The 24,262-nt window shown below is 43.3% G+C and overlaps 1 protein-coding gene across 3 annotated transcripts in view; it reads left to right on the forward strand.

The window, feature by feature from the left end:
• The window catches only part of FAM135B (family with sequence similarity 135 member B), a 451,441-nt gene extending 436,728 nt beyond the window's left edge, over positions 1 to 14,713 (forward strand). For 2 of the 3 annotated variants that reach the window (XM_048841722.2, XM_075124918.1), the window contains exons 16-20: positions 1,926 to 2,023; positions 2,395 to 2,546; positions 3,203 to 3,313; positions 10,592 to 10,705; positions 11,371 to 14,713. In XM_048841722.2, the coding sequence (XP_048697679.2) occupies positions 1,926 to 2,023; positions 2,395 to 2,546; positions 3,203 to 3,313; positions 10,592 to 10,705; positions 11,371 to 11,576 (681 nt within the window). In that variant the 3' untranslated portion in view covers positions 11,577 to 14,713. Of the gene's footprint in view, positions 1 to 1,925; positions 2,024 to 2,394; positions 2,547 to 3,202; positions 3,314 to 10,591; positions 10,706 to 11,370 lie in introns of those variants that run through there. The other variant, XR_007355437.2, reaches the window with a different exon arrangement.
• The last annotated feature ends 9,549 nt before the right edge of the window (positions 14,714 to 24,262 follow it).

A 24,262-nucleotide genomic window follows, 5' to 3' on the forward strand; every position in this document is an offset into this window, starting at 1 on the left:
TGATGATTGTTTCCCTGGCATCTCATTAGTTTTGAATTTGATTTAGAGTCCTGACACAGTTCTAAACAAGAATACTCTCCTGCAGTTCTGTTGACTAGACAATTTATAGTTTGTTTTGTTGTATCACAAATGGCAGTCTTGCCTCAGGCAATAAATAACGTAAATATCCTGCTGATACTCATCTTGCTACTGATTAACTGTCAAACACCACATGGTATTGTGTGATAGCAGCATACAATTTTTTTGATAACTTTGTTAGGGTCAGTTTATAATACCATAGACTAGTCTAGCCTGATAATCTACTAAATCCTAAATCGGGGATCGGCAACCTTTGGCATGCAGCCCATCAGGGAAAGCCTCTGGCAGGCCGGGACGGTTTGTTTACCTGCAGCGTCTGCAGGTTCAGCCGATCACAGCTCCCACTGGCTGCGGTTTGCCGTTCCAGGCCAATGGGGGCTGCAGGAAGTGGCGTGGGCTGGGCCACCTCTTCCCCAGCCCCCATTGTCCTGGAACGGTGAACCGCAGCCAGTGGGAGCCGCGATCTACCGAACCTGCAGACGCTGCAGGTAAACAAACCATCCCAGCCTGCCAGCGGCTTTCCCTGATGGGCCACATACCAAAGGTTGCCGATCCTTGTCCTAAATGCTAAAGTTGGGGCTGGTCTACATTAGGAACTTACATCAGTATAGCTGCATCTCTCAGGGCTGTGAAAAATCCACACCCCTGAGAGACATAGTTACACCGACCTAACCCCCGGTGTAGATCGTGCTAGGGAGATGGAAGAACTCTTCCTAGCTAGCACCTCTCGGGAATGACCCACACCGACTGGAGAACCCCTCCCGTTGGCATAGGTAGCGTCTACACTTAGGTTTTGTCTACACTAGCACTTTTGTCCGCACACCTCTGACCGACATAAGTTTCACTGACAAAAGCGCTGGGGTGGACAGCGCTGTGCGCAGGAGATGCTCTCCCCCCAACACAGTGCTACCACCACTCGAGGGGGTGGTTTAATTAGTGTAGACATAGCCGGAAGTGCTACAGCAGCACAGCTGCAGCTGTGCTAATGTAGTATCTTAAATGTAGACATATGCTTGGTCCCCTACATAAGGGGGCTGATATTCAGAGGGGTTGAGCATCTGCAGTCCCCTCTGATAGTAACTCAGGTCCCTTTATGAACCCTAGTCTAATAATATTGGCCTAAGCAACTTGTGCGCCATTACCGTGATCTTACAGTGTGGTTCTACTACATAAGACGACTGTGTAAAAAGGGGGTTGTCTTACTCAACAAATCTGCTCACTTTGTGTATGCAGAGTAATGTCCGTTTTAGAGACTACAATGAGTTTGTATGCCCTTTACTCCTGTTAGCCCTGCCGAGCCAACGCAGCTAAGAGAGCATGAGCTGGAATATATTCCTCCTTCTGCATCATCAACAGACTTGCTCACTATGTTCCAACTAGTTACACCCATGTAAGCCCCCGATGGCAGTGGGCTTCCACAAATGTCACTATGGGCAGAATTTGGCCTGTAGATCCTTCATTACCGTTAACGATGTATGAGAAGGAAGGAACCAGCCTGAGTGAGTTTGCAGCATTAACCCTGAGGGGGAAAAATACCAAATCTGTTTGCTTGCAAACTGAGCATATTTAGTATGGAATCATTGAGAGACAATAAACATGGAACTCCTTGAAGCTGTTTTTACACAGTCACCTTTTGGAGGAGAAATTCAACTTCCAGGGGACCTAGAGACTGAGAAAAATTGGATCTGTGACTTTTTTTCCCCTTGTCTCTTTATGATGCATGAAATGTTCTTATTTTATTGCTTGTATTTTTCCTCAGAAATATCATTCGTCCAGTTTTTTTTTTGTACAGCAATGCAATACATTGACAGTTCAGTCATCAGCTGACACCATTCTCTCTTCACCAGACTGATACTTTTGCTGATTTTGATTCAATGACGGACCGATTACTGGATGAAATTATTCAACATATCCAGTTGTACAACCTCTCCATCTCCCGAATAAGGTAAAACACACTGACGGTTAATTGGATGTGACGGAGCACTGTAATGTTCAATAGAATCATCTCTCCATTATATGGAGCCTGATACAAAACATATTCATGTCAATGGGAGTTTTTCTATAGACTTAATGGGCTTCACAATGTGTATTAAGATATTGGTTTTTTCCATACCTGGCAGAGCAGCTGCTGAGCTGGAAATGTCATGGAGGATAAAGGAGATGGGAAAACATGACTAAAAGGCACTAATGAACAATCTGTTTAGAGGCAGAGCCAATCCACATAGGGCAAAAGAGAGCAATGCATGCCCAACACATTTTGAAGTTAAGGAATATATAGACTGTTCTTTGTTTGTGTCATTTTGTCTCTCCCAATAGTTTCATTGGTCATTCCCTCGGTAACGTCATCATCCGATCAGTACTAACTCGGCCCAGGTTTCGCTATTACCTCAACAAGTTACACACCTTCCTGTCCCTCTCTGGGCCTCACCTAGGGACCCTTTACAACAACAGCACTTTGGTTAGTACAGGTAAGAGTTAATGAAAAAGACTACGATTTACTTTTGTGTGTAGCAGTACCTGTAAGAGACCATTGTGTGAATGGGGCAGTGGTATAACCAGAGCTGTGCGAAATATTCACACCAGACCTCCAACCACTTGAGTTTAGCTTTGGGTTTGGGTTTAGCTGCATTCAGGAATCCCAGCCCATTTCCTGGATCAGGAAAGCCTGCACATGTGGGCTGAGGCTAGATGCTTCCACCTCCACACTGAATCTCAGCTCCCAATTCCCCCCTCCCGCCCCCCCCCACGGCCTCAATAAAATTGTTTCTGCATGAGCCCCAAGGTCAGGGAATCCCCTGACCAACAGCTGCCTCTGGAATCAGCCCATAGTACCTGCAAAATACAGGAGTAAAATTATGTGATGGGACAACAATGTCATAGCTCTCCTGGATCCTTCTTTTCTCTGCTCATGGAAGCAGAGAATACAATATGGCCCTGAGGTTTTCTAGCCACTGACCACTAGCACAAGAAGAAATGCAGAGTACTGATGGCCGATTGCCTTGGCACTTCTAGCCCGAGAATGTTCAGTCACAATTTTGTAACCATGGAAGGGATTCTTTAATTTTTGAGACGTTTGGTCTGATGATTACGACTACGGTAAACCCACACCCAATTGTCATTCTAGGCCTATGGCTCATGCAGAAGCTGAAAAAATCAGGGTCACTTTTGCAGCTGACCTTCAGGGACAACGCAGATCTGCGCAAATGTTTTCTGTACCAGCTCAGCCAAAAACCAGGTGAGAAAATGTCTAGATGGAGAGCAAATTCTCCAAAGTGTTGTCCTGTGCTGAGATGCTCTTCAGGAAATAAAAGAAGTCGTCAGTGTTTGATCTGTGATGTTTGCTAATCGTTGTTGGCGTCAAGGGGAGATGGGCCTGAAGCAAAACTATTTAATCATAGAATATTATAGAATATCAGGGTTGGAAGGGACCTCAGTAGGTCATCTAGTCCAACCCCCTGCTCAAAAGCAGGACCCATCCCCAATTAAATCATCCCAGCCAGGGCTTTGTCAAGCCTGACCTTAAAAACTTCTAAGGAAGGAGATTCCACCACCTCCCTAGGCAACGCATTCCAGTGTTTCACCACCCTCCTAGTGAAAAAGTTTTTCCTAATATCCAACCTAAACCTCCCCCACTGCAACTTGAGACCATTACTCCTTGTCCTGTCCTCTTCCACCACTGAGAATAGTCTAGAACCATCCTCTCTGGAACCACCTCTCAGGTAGTTGAAAGCAGCTATCAAATCCCCCCTCATTCTTCTCTTCCGCAGACTAAACAATCCCAGTTCCCTCAGCCTCTCCTCATAAGTCATGTGTTCCAGACCCCTAATCATTTTTGTTGCCCTTCGCTGGACTCTTTCCAATTTATCCACATCCTTCTTGTAGTGTGGGGCCCAAAACTGGACACAGTACTCCAGATGAGGCCTCACCAATGTCGAATAGAGGGGGACGATCACGTCCCTCAATCTGCTCGCTGTGCCCCTACTTATACATCCCAAAATGCCATTGGCCTTCTTGGCAACAAGGGCACACTGTTGACTCATATCCAGCTTCTCGTCCACTGTCACCCCTAGGTCCTTTTCCGCAGAACTGCTGCCTAGCCATTCGGTCCCTAGTCTGTAGCTGTGCATTGGGTTCTTCCGTCCTAAGTGCAGGACCCTGCACTTATCCTTATTGAACCTCATCAGATTTCTTTTGGCCCAATCCTCCAATTTGTCTAGGTCCCTCTGTATCCTATCCCTGCCCTCCAGCATATCTACCACTCCTCCCAGTTTAGTATCATCCGCAAATTTGCTGAGAGTGCAATCCACACCATCCTCCAGATCATTTATGAAGATATTGAACAAAACCGGCCCCAGGACCGACCCCGGGCCACTCCACTTGACACCGGCTGCCAACTAGACATGGAGCCATTGATCACTACCCGTTGAGCCCGACAATCTAGCCAACTTTCTACCCACCTTACAGTGCATTCATCCAGCCCATACTTCTTTAACTTGCTGACAAGAATACTGTGGGAGACCGTGTCAAAAGCTTTGCTAAAGTCAAGATACAATACATCCACTGCTTTCCCTTCATCCACAGAACCAGTAATCTCATCATAGAAGGCGATTAGATTAGTCAGGCATGACCTTCCGTTGGTGAATCCATGCTGACTGTTCCTGATCACTTTCCTCTCATGTAAGTGCTTCAGGATTGATTCTTTGAGGACCTGCTCCATGATTTTTCCAGGGACTGAAGTGAGGCTGACTGGCCTGTAGTTCCCAGGATCCTCCTTCTTCCCTTTTTTAAAGATTGGCACTACATTAGCCTTTTTCCAGTCATCCGGGACTTCCCCCGTTCGCCACGAGTTTTCAAAGATAATGGCCAATGGCTCTACAATCACAGCCGCCAGTTCCTTTAGCACTCTCGGATGCAACTCGTCCGGCCCCATGGACTTGTGCACGTCCAGCTTTTCTAAATAGTCCCTAACCACCTCTTTCTCCACAGAGGGCTGGCCATCTATTCCCCATGTTGTGATGCCCAGCGCAGCAGTCTGGGAGCTGACCTTATTCATGAAGACAGAGGCAAAAAAAGCATTGAGTACATTAGCTTTTTCCACATCCTCTGTCACTAGGTTGCCTCCCTCATTCATTAAGGGGCCCACACTTTCCTTGGCTTTCTTCTTGTTGCCAACATACCTGAAGAAACCCTTCTTGTTACTCTTAACATCTCTCGCTAGCTGCAGCTCTAGGTGCGATTTGGCCCTCCTAATTTCATTCCTACATGCCCGAGCAATATTTTTATACTCTTCCCTGGTCATATATCCAAACTTCCTTTTCTTGTAAGCTTCTTTTTTATGCTTAAGATCCACTAGGATTTCACCGTTAAGCCAAGCTGGTCGCCTGCCATATTTACTATTCTTTCGACACATCAGGATGGTTTGTCCCTGTAACCTCAACAGGGATTCCTTGAAATACAGCCAGCTCTCCTGGACTCCTTTCCCCTTCATGTTAGTCCCCCAGGGGATCCTACCCATCCGTTCCCTGAGGGAGTTGAAGTCTGCTTTCCTGAAGTCCAGGGTCCGTATCCTGCTGCTTACCTTTCTTCCCTGTGTCAGGATCCTGAACTCAACCAACTCATGGTAACTGCCTCCCAGATTCCCATCCACTTTTGCTTCCCCTACTAATTCTTCCCGGTTTGTGAGCAGCAGGTCAAGAAAAGCTCCCCCCCTAGTTGGCTCCTCTAGCATTTGCACCAGGAAATTGTCCCCTACGCTTTCCAAAAACTTCCTGGATTGTCTATGCACCGCTGTATTGCTCTCCCAGCAGATATCAGGAAAATTAAAGTCACCCATGAGAACCAGGGCATGCGATCTAGTAGCTTCCGCGAGCTGCCGGAAGAAAGCCTCATCCGCCTCATGCCCCTGGTCCGGTGGTCTATAGTAGACTCCCACCACTACATCACTCCTGTTGCTCACACTTCTAAACTTAATCCAGAGACACTCAGGTTTTTCTGCAGTTTCGTACCGGAGCTCTGAGCAGTTATACTGCTCCCTTACATACAGTGCTACTCCCCCAGCTTTTCTGCCCTGCCTGTCCTTCCTGAACAGTTTATAACCATCCATGACAGTACTCCAGTCATGTGAGTTATCCCACCAAGTCTCTGTTATTCCAATCACGTCATAATTCCTTGACATCACCAGGACCTCCAGTTCTCCCTGCTTGTTTCCAAGGCTTTGTGCATTCGTATATAAGCACTTGAGATAACCTGCTGATCGCCCCTCATTCTCAGTATGAGGCAGGAGCCCTCCCCTCACAGACATTCCTGCCTGTGCTTCCTCCCGGTATCCCGCTTTCCCACTTACCTCAGGGCTTTGGTCTCCTTCCCCCAGTGAACCTAGTTTAAAGCCCTCCTCACTAGGTTAGCCAGCCTGCTCGCAAAGATGCTCTTCCCTCTCTTCGTAAGGTGGAGCCCGTCTCTGCCCAGCACTCCTCCTTCATGGAACACCATCCCATGGTCAAAGAATCCAAAGCCTTCTCTCTGACACCACCTGCGAAGCCATTCATTGACTTCCATGATTCGACGGTCCCTACCCAGGCCTTTTCCTTCCACGGGGAGGATGGACGAGAACACCACTTGCGCCTCAAACTCCTTTATCCTTCTTCCCAGAGCCACGTAGTCTGCAGTGATCTGCTCAAGGTCATTCTTGGCAGTATCATTGGTGCCCACGTGGAGAAGCAGGAAGGGGTAGCGATCCGAGGGCTTGATGAGTCTCGGCAGTCTCTCCGTCACATCGCGAATCTTAGCCCCCGGCAAGCAGCAGACTTCTCGGTTTTCCCGGTCAGGGCGGCAGATAGATGACTCAGTCCCCCGGAGTAGAGAGTCCCCGACCACCACCACCCGCCTCCTTCTCTTGGGAGTGGTGGTCGTGGAACCCCCCATCTCAGGACAGCGCATCTCATGCCTTCCAACCAGCGGAGTCTCCTTCTGCTTTCTCCCCCCAGACATATCATCCTCTGGACTCCTCTGTCTGATCTAATCCATTTTACCTATGCATTTCTAGTGTAGACATCACCATGGAATGGGGTTGCCAAACGCTCCCCACCAAACTTTGGTCAATTTGCATCTGAATACAAACGCAGTAGTTCAGGCCCATCTCTGTGTGCACACCCTGTAAGCAAGGACTAGCCGTGTCCGTAGGTCGCTAATTTGTATTGCTAAAGGGCAAAAACTTTATTGTTTCGTTTGGCATAGTTTGGAGCCATTCACTAAAGCTGTGTGAGAGTTGACACATAGAACTTTTGGTGAAAAATGCAGATCTGATGATACTGAATCAGCTCGAGAATTTCTGTTGGTTTTGCCGAATCGTTTCATCCAAAAAAATCCCTATAAAAAATTACCAACAAGTCAAAACATTTTCTCTAGAGATTTTACAAACAAACCATTTTGATTGTTTGGTTCCAAATTACTTTTTACTTCAACACGTCCCTTAATTGTATTTTTTAAAAAAATCAAAAATGTTAAAAAGGCTCAACATCTACACGATTTTTTTTTTATATATTTTTTTGGTTTGCAAAAAAAAATTAAAAAAAAAATTTGGTTCAACCCAAAACATTTGATCCTTTAAAAAAAAAAAAACACTGCCTAAGGACAAAAAAAATCCACTATGCACACAGCCCTAATTCTCACCTTTAGGACCCAGGGTGTTTGAGTCTAGGTCCTCGGTGATGCTTTTATTTATGCCCATTGCTAACACCACAGTTCAATGCCAGAGGGAGAGTTATCATTCTTTCGCTGTAATGCTAAAGAGAGGTCCCATTAGCCCCACCTCAGTCTGTCCATGATCAACCGAACTAACTGAGGCTCTTTCAGAAAAGAATTGGACCGAACCCTAGTGTCCTAGCTAGAATTCCCTCTCTCAGGAGAACATTCCTGCTAATGGAGAAGTCTGTATGTGAGTGGTCAATTGCTGTACATATTTGCCTACGCTGTCACTCCTGATATTTAATTCATCACCCATGAACTACTGGGATAGGCTGCCAGAAGGAAGAGGGCTATTTGTAAAATCAAATGCTATTATTTAATAATACTTTGTATGACAGATGTGGAGCTGATATGTCATAATGTTATGAGTATTGCTATGTCATAGTTTTATGAGCGGAAGTTGTATGTTGCAATTATTTGAATTTCCTGTATAACTGTATTGATCTGATTTATATTGGTGGTAGTGGTCAGTTTATCATACACCTAGAATGCTTGAACTCAACTGGGTCTGGATGGGCAGACAACACAGTAGATCCCAGATAAGAACACCCAGGCACACACCTAAAAGATAATGGCATCCTTCCAGGCTGTAGGCCAAAGAGACACAGCCGTTTTGCCTCACTGGGAATCTAGAGATTAAAAGAGCTATAAACAGTTATAAAAAGTCTTGATCCCTGTGAAGGAAGTGAGTTGCTATAGGTCTCTCCAGGGAGTGTCATTGGACAGGGAGACAAACTGACAAAGAGGCTCTGCAGAAGAGTCTACAGAGAGCGAGGAGATGGTTAGACACCTGGTAAGCAGACATGAGTATAGGCCACTCGGTTGTTTATAAGACATGCTTTTTCTTAGATGCTGTTCTGCTAGTACATGATAAATGATACTCTGCTTTCAGGAGGCTGTTGGGTCACTAGTTACCACTGTCATTGCCCTGTAGGGAACAGAACTGCAGGATCTGATCCCAAGTCAGACCTGCAAAAGTAATCACTGCTAGCAACAAGGTCACTGCCACACAGAGCTCAATGTTAGGGGAAGAATTGCATGATTCAGCCCTGAGTTCAGGTGACAGCTGGGGGCCCAAAACCTCAGAGAGGGGTGCAATTGATGAGCCCGGGAGGAGTTGGAGGTGCAGTTCCCCAGTAACTGTGTCACTTAGTACTTGCCACCCTCAAATACTGTACAGATGCTAATTGACCCTCAGAACACTCCTAAGAGACAGGTAGTTACGTAGTAGTCTTCTCATTTTACACATAAAGACACAGAGAAGCCAAGTGACTTTCCAAAATCACAGAGTGAGTCAGAGCTGCAAATAGAGCTCGGGAGTTCCTGAGTCTCTTGCCAGTGCTCATTCCTCTAGACCGTGCAGCCCTACTAATATTCAGGGAGATGCCCAATATCTCACAGCAAAGTCTGCGGCAGTGACAGTAAGTGAATGCAGGTCTCATCACTCCCAGGCTTGTGTTTTAACAGCAGACCACTCTCTCTCCTACCCTACCATGATCATATGCATACCTCTGTCCTTCCCCCAAATGTGTCGCTCCCTGTAATACAGCCATGCAATAGCACCAGTCTGTATCCTGTGCGCCTTATCCAAAACCCACTGAAATCAAAGGAAAGATGCTCACTGACTTCAGTGAGTTGTGGATCGGGTCCTGGCTTGACCCCTGTGCTACTCCATGAATCTTGTAGGGTGGAGCGCTGTGTGTGAAGACTTCCCTTGCTTTAATGGTGGTGTGTTCAACAGTCCTTATGATCGATGGTGGTGTGCTCAGCAGGCTTATGATCTATCTGTCACTAGCACGGTATACACAGCTGATGTTCTAGAATAAGCCGTGATTGGTACTGCACACTGAATTCATCCATCTTGGCTGGTCCAGATGACTTCACAATACATTAACTGAGAAAAAAATCATAAATTACAGCAATGCATTCTCAACACCATGGGCTTTTAATTACTCAATAGAAAATAATGTCCCGATCCTTATTTAAAAATAAAACGACTCCTGAGTCTACAGTAAGACTATCAACCCTCATTCAGATCCCCCTTAAAAATCTCTTTTCTGTCATGTCACTTCTGAGAATTGGGAGTATTTAAAAAAAACCAACCAAACAAAACCCAACAACAAAATACCTAATGTAATGGAACTATCCCACGGCTTAACTCCCTTGCTCAGTAACCATGGGATATCATTACTGTGAGCCTGAACCTTTGTCTCTTTCCCACCACATTTTTGTGTTCATTTATGATGCTCATTTATTTGTTTCATTTCTCAGTTTAGGCCCTGATCCTAGAAACACTCATGTTGAACCGAATGGGGCAGTTCATGTTTGTAAAGTTGCTCACATGCATAGAAATTTGCAATATTGGGGACTTAGACTAGAAGCTCTTTGGAGCAGGGGCAGTGCCGTTACGTTTTCCTGTTAAGCATCTGGTCCACATGAATGTTAAAAGGAACTAATGACATCACAGCTTACATCAGTGATATCAGTGGTTTACGCTATTACTGTACTGTTCTTTAGAAGTATGCTACATATATAACTCTTCTTCCTCGATTAGGTTGTGCATTTTAAAACACATGCAATCATGCCATACTCCTGAAGAAGAATCTGTGTAAGCTCGAAAGTTTGTCTCTGTCACCAACAGAAGTTGGTCCAATAAAAGATATTACCTCACCCACCTTGTCTCTCCAGTACTCCTGTTAACATTTGTGTAGATTTGTCGTTTTGATAGATTGCTGAGATATACAATTTTTGATGTATTTCTTTGGTACAGGTCTTCAGTACTTTAAAAATGTTGTACTGGTGGCATCTCCCCAGGATCGATATGTCCCATTCCATTCAGCGAGGATAGAAATGTGCAAAACCGCACTTAAAGACCGGCACACAGGTACGATAAGACCTGTCATAAATAATGGCAAAAGCACAGCAGTATGATTCTTCTGCCACCAGTTTCATGTGAATGATTGATTTAAATTGAGTTTTTCCTGATTTACACTGCTGTATGTGAGAAGAGACATCCATGACCAACAGGTCAAAAATGATGGCTGGCATTATCAGTCTCTCAGCTGTAGTTCTTTCCCTTCGCTTCCCCCACTGTTTTCCCCCAGCCCGGACATAAGTTGAGGAGGGAAGGACATCTTCCCACCCATTCCTTAGGCATTCCTCTCACAGGAAAACACAAGGCCTAAGAGGACCCAGATCCAGATTCAATATAAATCATTCAAATCCCTAGAGAGCATTACCTGGTTTCCTCACCAGCCTCCTAAAAACACCTCAATTTAGTGTTCTGGAATAAACAGGCAAGGTGTTCTGGCCTTATCTGGTTCCCCCATCAAGTCCCAGAGGAGCTGTATGCCCCATGCCACATTGCTAGCCCATCTGAACTCTACCTTACAGAGAAGGAAGGGTCCAATTCTGTTACCTCTGAAGATAACGGGAGTTTTACTCTTCACTTTAATGGGATCAGGCCTAAGTCCTGAAGTACTTTATACAGTGTAGAAGACCCATCACCAAGTCACTAACACTTTGACTGCCTCTTAAAATCTCTTTCAGGTCCCATTTATGCAGAGATGATAAACAACCTGCTCCAGCCTTTGGTCGGGGTGAAGGACTGCACTTTAATCAGACACAACGTGTTCCATGCACTCCCCAACACTGCCAACACGCTGATCGGACGGGCTGCCCACATAGCCGTGCTGGACTCTGAACTTTTCCTGGAGAAGTTTTTCCTCGTGGCAGGACTCAACTACTTCAAATAGCGCCTGAAGCACTGGGTAACAAAGGAAAAGCAGAGTGTTCAGTGGCATAGAAGCCCTTAGCCAAAAGAGCTCAGTATTGGAAATGAGTAACATGCACGTGATGAGGTGGGACCCTCACACTCCTCCCATTTTCATTTATGTTTCAGAGAATAAAGTCCTGTGGCTTTAAGGTATTCCAACTTCCAAATATTGGTGCTTTTGGAAGACATAAATATTCATGGTCAGTTTCCATGTTCTCTTTTGATTGTTCACCTAAGACAAAAGCCACTTCTGAAACAGAGAACAAAAATAAGAAGGCCAACTCTATAGATGTGACTGAACCAACATGATTCCGACCTCTGTTAAATATCAACTTTGATTTCACGCTCATGTAATAAGAAAGCTATACATCTGTAGCACTTTTGTTGGGGGTAGTTAATACAAGAGAAAACAAGCATATGTGAACTCAGGTTAAAACCTCCTTTTTGATGAACTGGACAATATGAAAAATATGTATGTGGTCAGAATCCTTGATAGCATCAGTGGTTCCATTTGTCTAAAGAAAATGCAGAGATGGTTCCATTATCCATACCCATTTGTAACATTCATACGTTCTTGGCATGGAAAGGGAGAGAAGAAACATTTAAATAAAAGGAAGGAGTCTTTATAAAGCCTTTAAAAAGCTCCATGTCATATGAAATAAATGAACTCAAGATAGAAGCAATCAAAGCAAGAGGAGTCTATTGGAATAATCATGGGATACAGTCATCGTCTGTTAACCTCTCTTCTGTTTACATTTATGGACTAACATTGGTTTTGCTTGTCTTTATAACCAAGGTACATTTTTTATTTTTTAAATTCATACCTACCTACATTGGCCCCAATGTTAAAAAATGTTGGTATTCTGAGCTGTATTCAAAGTCATGCCAATTAATAGTTCTACCAAACCAATCAAAGGTAGTAGGCTGTAGCTTTTCAAAAGAAGGTTGTGAAATGCTTCAAAATACAGGGCTCTTCTATTGTGCCCTTTCTGAAATATGTTAGTCCCACCTGGAACGCTGTATGCAGTCCTGACTACCACAGCACTAAAGGTGGGAGAAAATTTTTAAAGAGAAATTATTTAAAATATCCAAGTTGTTTCCCAAGGTTCAAAATTGACCCACTTTCCACTTTTTCCATTTTTGGGTGTGTTTTTATTGAAATTTTTATCAAAGATATGATCAAAATTCTCAGTGTTAAATTTTGATAATGATTTCAGTAAGTTTTCTTAATGTATTTGATCAATTGTCAATAAAAATAAGTCACCTCAATTTTTGCAAAAAAAAAAAAAATTGCAAAATGGGGAAAAATCAACAGCCCTTCATGAAAGATTTTGCTTTTGAAAGAAGGCAACTTTGTAATGACAACTGTTGTGTTCAGAAAAATGAGCAGCTCTTCATACAGTAGATCTTGTAGGGTGTGCCGTGCAGAACTACGAAGATTGTAGCAGATGTCAAGAATTAAATGATGAGTTAAGGTGAATGAAATTATGTTCCCTGAAAGAGGAGATTTCAAAGAGCTCTAAGGGAAACTTTGAAATTTTATGACAGGTTTCAGAGTGGTAACCATATTAGTCTGTATCAGCAAAAACAAGGAGTCCTTGTGGCACCTTAGAGACGAACACATTTATTTATGCACACATAAATTTATTAGTCTTTAAGGTGCCACCAGGACTCCTCGTTGTTGTTTTTTTTTTAAATATTGTGAAAAACAAGATGGAATTTAGGCAGAATATTTACTGAACAGGGTCATTAGCAAATGGAACTTCTGTGGCAAGCAAATGATGCAAAAATATGAATAGGCTTAACACCAGTGTTTGATTCTAGATACGAAGGACAGGGCTGATGGTGCTAATAATAAGAAGGTGGGATTAAGATCAGCAGAAAATGGGCAGGTATGCTGGGCCTGGACACCATTTTCTGTCCCTTAAAGGTCATGTTGAAATGAAATAGAAATAGTAAGCATTTATATAGCATGTTTGGAAACATTAAATATTAATCAACACTCCAGTGAGACATATGGGACATTATCATCCTCACTTCACAGATGGATAGCTTAAAGCTGAGAGGCTATATGACTTGCCCAAGGCTATAAAGGGAGTCCGTGTCAGAGCCAGGACTGGAACTGAGGAATCCTGGCTCCCAGTTCTGTACTCATACCACCAGCTCATACCTCTGCTTCTGCAATTTTAGTGCCAGCTAAACTTATTTACTACACAATTTATCTCCTTCTGCGTAAATATTTGTATGAAAGTTCTAACAATAATTATAACGGTGTATATAGGATTGGGTTTCATATAGACAGAAGGTAGTCTTTTTGCATTTATTTAATTTTTATGCCAGAAAATAATTTATACAGAAAAGGTGTTATTTAGTTCCATCTCTTCTACTTGAATATTTATAACATTCAATTTGCTAGTACTCAGTGAGTCAGGCAGAACCCTGGACAGTAATGATTCCTACATTCAAACCAATGGTTTCTGACCTTGGAACAGTTTTGCCTTGCATTTGTCCATTAGGCATGACACCCTGCCTTTATTCTGTGTGTGTGTGTGTGTGAGAGAGAGAGAGAGAGAGAGAGAGAGAGAGAGTGTGTATGCAAGTGCACAGGCATGTGACACTCCTAAGCCAATAGGAGTTTTGCATAAAACGAGTGGCAAGAGTGCCCCTATGTAATATTCATTAAGGGCCTGATCCAAAGTCAATGGGAATCTTGCCATTGATTTCAATGGGAGTTGGATTAGGCCCATACAACCTGGTCCCTTGAAGAACATTACAGACAGCTGCCGTGGTTCTGAGATAAAGCCTAGAAATGTCATTCTTTTAAAATGACTGGTTGTAGATTTTATTTTCCTTGTGCTGCCAGAATGTTGTGAGAAATATTGGCAGTAACAGTCCAGCTTGATGTTGATTTGAAGCTATCAGGTGTCTTGGGGTTTTGTTTGTTTCTTTGTTTCTTTGTTTGTTTTAATTGGGATGCTGTCTTTGTAAAGACCCTGAGTAGTATAAAACCTATCTTACCTACAAGTATGTATTACAGATGTGCAGAAAATACATGCAGCCATTATAATGTATATAACATCTTAAATGTTTGAACATTATTAAACTTATAAATTTGGACTCATTTGGAAAGGCTTTTTTATGTCAATTTATATATATTGCTTACTACATATATTTTGCTTACTACAAGGATAGTTATTAATAAGGTGATAGATAGATAGATAGATAGATAGATATCACCTTATTAATAACTATCCTTGTAGTAAGCAAAATATCTGCAGAGCTGATTGTCTAGCATCTTGGTTACAGTGTAGACTTTGGGGGTTGTGTTTTTTCATTAAGACGCTCTTTAATATCTAGTCGGCAAAGTTATACCCCAGCATTACCAGTAGCAATTGTTTTTACTTTCAAACCAGAAAAATAGCGCATAGTATATTTAAACTGATATAACCATGGAGCCACACATATGATCCCAGCAGTCGTACAGTTCACTACAGATAGGTGGGGGTTTCAAGAACTGTGGGAGAGGTGAAGATGAAGAGTCAGATCCTCAAGTGGCATAAATCGCCACAGCACCACTGAAGCCAAATGAAACTATGCTATAGACCAGGTAAGGATGTGGGCCAAATTCTTACTTTTGAAAAATCATTTAGGGCCTAATCCAATGCCCTCTGAACCCAGTAGCTACCTTAATTTTGTGTTCAATGGGCACTGAATCACATCCCATGTCACGTCTGATTCATCACATCAACCAAGACAGTTCTTTCATTCTGCTTTTCTTCCTCCCTTCCCCAGTGCTCTGATTGGAATCACTTGGTGAAGGTTCAAGATCTAATCCTGAAATCATAGTCCGCCCTGACTTCAGGGCGAGTTGTCTTAAGTGAGTAGTGAAGAACTGCAATATTTGACCCCAGATATTAATTATTACCAGACCCTCATATAGTCATGTGGCCAGCTGAACAGTTATCTGGAGATTTTCAGTCACTTCTTAAGAAGCAATCCATGCGGTCACTGGCAACATTTGAGACACATCACATTCATAAAATATATATCCCAAAGGCATGAGGTATCCTGGCGATTTTTATTATCTCAAGGCAGTTTCTGAACCATTTCAGCCATCTCCTCTTCAGTGACAGGATTTTCTAGTTCTCTGTGATGCCATATTATTCTGAAAGCCAAACAAAACAAACTAATAAAATTGTATGGACAGATTCCTAAGAATAGCTTAATGAAGGGGGGAGGGATAGCTCAGTGGTTTGAGCATTGGCCTGCTAAACCCTGGGTTGTGAGTTCAATCCTTGAGGGGGCCATTTAGGGATCTGGGGCAAAAATTGGGGATTGGTCCTGCTTTGAGCAGCAGGTTGGACTAGATGACCTTCTGAGGTCCCTTCCAACCCTGATATTCTAAGAGCAACTGAAATGCGTTGCAAATGTACTGTTGGGTTTTCCAGCCGGAACTGTCTTTTTAACCAAAAATAATCATGTATAAGCAGCCTGTGGTAGGAAAGCTTTGATATTAAGAATGTGGAAAAACAGGAGGCATTTTAAAACAACCATAGCATTTTGGGGATAGCTCAGTGGTTTGAGCATTGGCCTGCTAAACCCAGGGTTGTGAGTTCAATCCTTGAGGGGGCCATTTAGGGATCTGAGGCAAAAAATGGGGATTGGTCCTGCTTTGAGCAGGGGGTTGGACTAGATGACTTCCTGAGGTCCCTTCCAACTCTGAGATTCTATGATTCTATGTCCCATTAATCGCTGGGCTAAATTCCCTTCTTAGCTTCTAATACAGTGCAGAGAGTCTTGCCAATTCTCTGTTTTGGATTAATTCTATCTCACGTGTAATGGCTGGCTACAGATCTCATTTTTTGCATTTTTCAGTTTTAATGCCAAGACAACTAGGACACACATGGACTATATCTCAGCACTGCAACTTGTCAGGGGGAAATGTTTGAATTCAAACTGCCCCAGTGGTTCATAGAAAGAAACTTAACTTTAGCTGTATGTGAGTGAACATCAGCTATATGTCTGTGGAATAGCAGCAGCCTCTAGGGCTTGGCTAGATTAATTTCAGAGGATCATGTTTTCTGTCATCCTCTTAACCCACATTGGAAACATTATGTATTCATGAAAAAATCTTTGCACGAGCACACTATGTGTTTGTGCACCTGACTAGTGACTATTCAGTTTCCACATACAAGTACAAGATTTTGCAGATACAGTGGGATGCACCAGCAAATATTAAAGGGATGACTATAGAGGTCCTTTAAAGATCTGGCTGCAAGTATTCCTTCTTCGGGCTTGTCATATGTGCCCCTTTTCTCTTTTATAAAGTGATTTATCTGCAATCAGAATTGTGCCAAACTGTTTAATGGACGCTGAAGGTGCTCAGCACCTCAAAGGATCGTGTGTTTGAGTCTGAAGAGTTTGAAATCTTAGCATGTACAGATGCCACACAGCCTTGGAGAATTATAACAGTAATAACAATACTCCCCTTTTGTTATTGCCTTTTCCCAACCGCGATTCGGAGGCAGAGGGATGGAATGGCATGCCCATGCCCGCAGCAGGAATTTGCATCAAAGGTGGAATTAGAATTCATTAGCTTCTTGCTCCCAGTCCTGTATGCAGAACAGGGAAGCTCGGCTCTCTTACAACACTACCTCTGAAACAGCTAGTCTGCTCTGATATTAATGCAGTAGGAAATGGCACCAGGGCATCTAACAGCATTGTTAGCCTCTTACCTTTCAGGGGCCAACAGAAGTCTCTAAGCCTAACTAATGCAAATCATAGAATCATAGAATATAAGGGTTGGAAGGGACCCCAGAAGGTCATCTAGTCCAACCCCCTGCTCGAAGCAGGACCAATTCCCAGTTAAATCATCCCAGCCAGGGCTTTGTCAAGCCTGACCTTAAAAACCTCTAAGGAAGGAGATTCTACCACCTCCCTAGGTAACGCATTCCAGTGTTTCACCACCCTCTTAGTGAAAAAGTTTTTCCTAATATCCAATCTAAACCTCCCCCACTGCAACTTGAGACCATTACTCCTCGTTCTGTCATCTGCTACCATTGAGAACAGTCTAGAGCCATCCTCTTTGGAACCCCCTTTCAGGTAGTTGAAAGCAGCTATCAAATCCCCCCTCATTCTTCTCTTCTGCAGGCTAAACAATCCCAGCTCCCTCAGCCTCTCCTCATAACTCATGTGTTCCAGACCCCTAATCAAATATCCCATAATCATCAGTGAAGTTCAAGATAGTGTGGGTCCAGAAGTGGTATCAGCAGAGCTGATATATGCCAGCTAGGCACCTGGCCCACTGTTAGTATATTTTATCTATAAACTGACTTTTCCATCGGAGAACAGTTTCCAAGCACCATATTTCATTAGAGATGTTCTCACCCCGGGGATTCTGATACTAAGTGTCATGCTCCACACACAGCTCTTTAGTGTGTGTTTTATACTGTTCCAGTCCTTACATTCAGTAGTTTTGATATTAAATATTTAGTCATAGGAAATTAGGTGAATAAACAGCATTTCTTAGCTAGGTCTCTGATATTTACCAAATTTTCCCCAGTACTTTGTCCAGTGCATGTGATATCGGGCCAGATCCTCAGCTGGAATAAATCAGCATAGCTCCGTTGAAGTCAGAGATCAGTGCATGAATTCAGCCCGTTTATTCCAACTGGCCACAATAGTTAGGTGCTTTGGTAAATATATGGCAGTTATCTGATTTTGAACCAGATGGTTTTCTTTGCTTCCAGCTTCTTAAGACACCCAAACAGAAGCCTTTTGACAAGGTCCTCTGGTGCTACTGCCTCTGGCTCGCATCTCCTTAAACCCCTATCAGCAACTATGTATAAGCTGCTGATGTATGATGTTTTGGAAGATCGGATGCTTCTTGCTTGATTACCCTTTCAGTATTTTTGTTTGCAAGGAAAAGTTGTTGGTAACAGTGAATCGAGTCTATATTTCCAGATAGAGAGTTACTTCAGCTGAGCTTTTACAAACAGAGACGTGTGCATTTTATATACCAGGGGTGGCCAAACTGTGGCTCGTGAGCCACATGCGGCTCTTTTACAGTTAAAGTGAGACTCTCTGAGCCACCCGCACCCTCCCCATTCTCTACCTACCAGACTTGGGGGGGGGAGGGCAGCAGGGTGGTGAGGTAGGGACTTCTATCCAGCGAGGAGGGGGTCTTGGGGCTTCAGACCCACAGGGTGTGCCTGCTGAAGCCCCAACTCCCGACAGGTGTGCCCCAACTCTCAAACTTCTGATGATTGTCATATGCGGCTCGGTGGGTCAATAAGTTTGGCCACCCCGTTATATATTTTAAGGTATACCTAATCCCGTCTGGAAGTGGCGGGGCGGGGGTGGATTAGATGACCTCTTGAGGTCCCTTGCCTTATATTTCTATGTCTATACTACCATGGTAAGTCGACGTATGCTACGCAACTCCAGCTACATGAATAACGTAGCTGGAGTTGTCGTATTTTAAGTCGAGTTACCATGGGGTCTATACCGCAGCGGGTCGACGGGAGAAACTCTCCTGTCAATTTACCTTACTCTTCTTGTCGGGGTAGAGTATAGGGGTTGACTGGAGAGCGATCTGCTGTTGATTTGGTGAGTCTTCAGTAGACCTGCTACATCGACTGCCTGTGGATTGATCTCTGAGCGTCGATCCCAGCTGTAGTGTAGACATAGCCTAGGATTCTAGCTTGTTTATAACAAGACAGACTCATCAGGATATAGGCTAACAATTACAAACCATAGTGCCTCATTTTAGGAGATGTGGAACTCCCACAGCTTCCATTGACTACAGCAGAGCTGTGGGTGTTGAGTGTTGCTGAAATTTCCATCAGGCTATTTTTATTTAGGTGCCTAAATATGGATTCTGGTGCCTAAGATAAGGTGCACAGGTTTGAAGATGTTGGACACGGGGCATTTTCCTCTGTTCATATCATCACCTTTTGGAGTCGAGCATTTTGAGCACTATGTACAAGTTGCATGGAAAGGCAAAAAATTATAAAGGATCCAGATCTTCAGCTGGTGTAAATTGGCAGCATCACAGGGAAGTCAATGGAACTATGCTGATTTACACCATTTGAGACTCTAGCCCATTAGCATTTAGAGCAGAATATCTGTAGCCAAGCTTCAAAAGTTCCACAGCAAGGAGGAGTATCAGACCCCACTGCTCCCATTCTGGAGCTCTGTCTTCCATTCTTAGGTTGATATCAACTGATTGGTCTGGTCTGCACCTTGGCTGCAGATTAGGCCCCATCCAGTCACTGAATCCACTCCCATCAGTAACTTGTTCTGCTGGCAGCTCTCTGTGGCATGGTATCCAATTGCAACTCCTGGTGTCTCTTCACCAGGGCTTCCCTGGATTGGTCTTTGCTCAAGCACTCATGCAGGCCGATATTTCTCTGTCTATAGCCAAGGTCACCAAAAGGTGTTACTGCCCCTCAAGATAGTTTCCTTCCTCAAATCTGTGATCCCCGTTGGGGCAGCAGTCGCATGTTCAGGTGAGGATGAACTTCGTTCTTTCAGCTGGACTTTCCTGTGGATGCCATGCTCCAGCAGAATGTTTGCCATGACTAAACTTAACCCTCACTGAGCTCTTGACTAGAGACTGGGAAGAAGATTCTCTAGTTCATTTTGATTTTGTGACAGGTATATACTTTGTCCATTTAATGCCCCACTTCTAGGCATCAGGTTGTCCTGGACTCCACTGCATCATGCATCCCAGCATTGATTCTCTACGTCACCACACTCTGCCATCGGTCATGACTTACATCCCATGACGGCACACCGTATAAACATCATGAGATGAGCTAGATCACTGCAATGCAGGTTTTTAGGATCACTTTAACTCCAGATACTTGAGAATTAACACTCACTTTTAAAGAAAAGAACTTGACCAGTTACTTAACAAAATACAGAATGAGCCTGCTCCTGCTTACCCTGGAAGCAATGACAACCCTGCCATTCAACCTGATGAACCTCTCACTTATACTCATTTGTCCATATACAATGCTACTACAGTATTTGGCATAATCATGCAGTTAGCCATGTTTGCTCAAGGGAAATCCATTTGCACACTGCTACACTGCTGAGGTCAGGATAAAGGTGCACTGGCAGAGCAATTATATGTCTGCACAGTACCAGCTTCCATTACATCTGGCGCTAGGTGGTATTATCAGTCCATAAAGTCACTTATTATTTTTTCTAAAGTAAGTTCTTTCTACAGCAACCATTACCCCCCCCCCCATGTTACACTCCCACTCCAAGGAGGGCATTAAAACTGAGGTTTTATTAACCTTAATACATTTATATCTTATATTTATATTTTAAAAACCCAACAACAATAAAATAAAGGCAGTCTGCATACGCCACACATCAGCTCCATCTCCCTGGAGCACAACAACCACCACCTTCCTGGGACCACATCTTTCTTCCTCACTGTGTTCCCTTTTATCTCTTCAGCAGTGTTCTGAACCCTTAGAGGGACAGGGCACAGGTAAATTAACTTTGACATTCTCTTCTGAGTGCAACACTTCCCCTTGTAAATGTAATGTCCCAACATTTCTATAAACAAAATATCTAACATTCAGTACATCATTTTGACTTATTAGCAGTCATTTATGATTTCCACATACTCATAAACAATTGTTCTCAGATAAGTCTTTCTTTCTGCTCCTTCACCAGGTCCTGATTCCAATGATGTATGACAAGTGAAGATCCATTATCCAACAAATCAGCCAGTTCTGAACAATTTAAATTCTCAGAGATACTCCTATCATAGGAAATACCCATTCTCGTTCAATGGCTTAGCCATGTAACTCAAAGTCATTGGGCATAACAAAATAACAAATTACCCAGAACTATAAAACACTTGATGTAGATCAACATCCAGACCATAATTCAATATCACTCACATCAGTCTTAGATAGAATGCAGGATAAGTTAGAGAAATAGGTACTGGGTACAGCATGTGACAAACATGAGGAAAAAAAACCTGGTGCATTCACCAGTCCAATAGTTGTATTTAGACACTGATAAGTAGATGTCCCTAAATGTTCATATGTCAGTGTCTGTGGGGCTGGTTTCGGGTTCCATGGTTTCATTTAGGTTGCCATGACTTTCAACAGCTGCTGTGAATGTCACATAAGTCTGAAGAACCTTTTTCAAGTGTACAGGATCAACAAAATCCTCATTTCCCAGTTGTGGATGAAGTGTTTCTATCTCTGGATTCAGAGTCTCTTTCTCATGGACAGTATCTGGTACCATTGCATAATGTAAAAAGAAAAGGAGTACTTGTGGCACCTTAGAGACTAACCAATTTATTTGAGCATAAGCTTTCATGAGCTACAGCTCACTTCATCGGATGCATGTAGCTCACGAAAACTTATGCTCAAATAAATTGGTTAGTCTCTAAGGTGCCACAAGTACTCCTTTTCTTTTTGCGAATACAGACTAACATGGCTGTTACTCTGAAACATTGCGTAATGTAGTTCATCTTCCCTCTCACTATCAGAATCACATGATTCCTGTCCTCATTTTGAGCTCTTATTGCACTAGTTTTCCTTGTTCTCTTTGGATATGTCCACACTACAAGTTAGGGGTGTGAATCCCCTGGTCATGTACACATACTTATCCCATGGGTAAGTACTCAGCACAGTTCAGCCATGCCTCCGCTGCTCCTACCCATGCTACTGCAGCTACATGGCCATTTATACTTGCACTAGTTCAATTAGAGCTAGCATAAGTATTTGAGCAGGAGCAGGGGAATCACAGCCCTCGCTGGTAGTGTACATGTAGCCTGTGTCTTCTGCTGTGGTGGTTTGGAGATCAGTAGTATATCCAAGGGTAAGAAGTTACAGCGAAGTAGAAGACTCAGGTGAAGAACTTAAGACCTCTTTTCTATCTTCTGCTTCATAGACTGGCCTATCCCCTTTCCTTTCAAGTACAACAAGAATTTTGTCTTCCCAGTAAGACCTGAATTTGCCTGGTCCCCCTTTCCCTGAAAGATTCCAGACAAGACCTGGTGAGGGAGGAGCATCATGGACTTTTTGATCATAGTGATTCTTATGAGTAGCAGATTTCGGAGAACATTTTGATGCCAGTTCATAAGCTTCTCTGTTCTGCTGTTTCCATTTCTTAGTGTCATCTTTATGGTCCTGAGGTGCAGATTAAGAGTTTATAGGCTGACCAAATGCAATGTCAATGGGCAAATGTAGTGATCATCCATATAATAAATAGGAGGGTGAGAACCCTGCAGCTAAATTTTGTGTACAGTTGTAGGTATAAATTACCTTATAAAGGGGTCCTTCCAGTTTTATTTCTGTTCTTCTGGCAAGGCTCTCAGCATAGCCAGCAGAGTTCGGTTCAGCCTTTTTGCTTGCCCATTGCCCCATGTATCATATGGGGTTGTGCAAGATGTTTCATTTATACAGTAGTGCTGCAACCTTTAGAGTAAATTACTTTCAATCTCTGTCCCTGTGTCATGATTATCCTTTTGGGGAAACCAAATTTTAAAACAAAGGCACTGACAATCTGGTCTGTGACAGTCTTTCCTGACTTGGTGGTGGTAGGGTATGCTGGGACAAACCTAGTGAAGTGACCCACTATAACTAAGGTGTATTCGCATCCTCCTTTGCTTTTTTGACTGGTAATAGCACCTTAAGATGCTCCTTCGTTTTGGAAGGCTCAGATCCGTCTTCCTCTCTGAGCTGCTCCTGAGGCTGTCGTGAGCAAACTGCTCTGCTTACAGCTTCAAGGATCTCTTCTTCAGTGGGTCCCTTTTGAATCCCACTTTCAATCTGATAAGCCAAACTAAGAAAATTTAACCAGTCCTTTTGGTGGTTGTTGCCACTGTGGCCTGTTATTTTGAAATCCTTTTTTTGAAACTGGTTCTGTGTTCTGGAGTGGGGAAGACCACATTTTGACTGGGGATTGGGTTTTAATTTCCTACATGCTTGCCAGGAAGTGTTCTTCAAGCAACTTTCATTTCTCCACATACTGTTTCTGAATTGTCTTTACTGTAGTGGCTTCAATCAGCTCTTTTTTCTTTTCTTAATTTCTTTCTTTTCTTTTCTTTTCTTTCTTTTTTTTTCTTTTTTTTTGGTGTAGCAGTGAGTTATCAAATCTTCTCTCTTAATGTCAGTAATGTAATAAGACAATCCCTGATCTTCCAACTCATTACTATGTAAGTGGCTTTTTATATGTTTGATAAGAGACAAATGGCTTTGAATGCAATTTTACTGTGATCTGTCCCAGAAAAGCCCAGACAGTCACAGACTTCTCTTAAGTACTCATGTTCTAGATAACATAAGAGTCCTCCTACCTCCATCAGACTGTCCTCCAGCTCTCCGCCAGCTATAGTGCTTGCAAACAATTAAATCTTCCCCTCTGCTTTCAGAGAAAACAGTCTTTCTTCAGAACCACGTTTCTGTTTTCCTTCTGACAGCTCTCCACAGAACAGTCTGCAGCAGCTTCCTCTCTCAGAGAGGTCAGATCACTGCAGTTCAGTCTCGCCTGCCTGGGCACGCCAAATGTTACACTCCCGGTCCAGGGATGGGTTTAAAACTGAGGTTTTATTAAACTTAATATAAAAAACAAATGAACAAAGACAGCCTGCATGAGCCCCAGACCAGCTCAGTGTCACCAGAACACAACATC

This window comes from Caretta caretta, chromosome 2 (assembly GCF_965140235.1).
Source record: "Caretta caretta isolate rCarCar2 chromosome 2, rCarCar1.hap1, whole genome shotgun sequence".
Taxonomy (NCBI): domain Eukaryota; kingdom Metazoa; phylum Chordata; order Testudines; family Cheloniidae; genus Caretta; species Caretta caretta.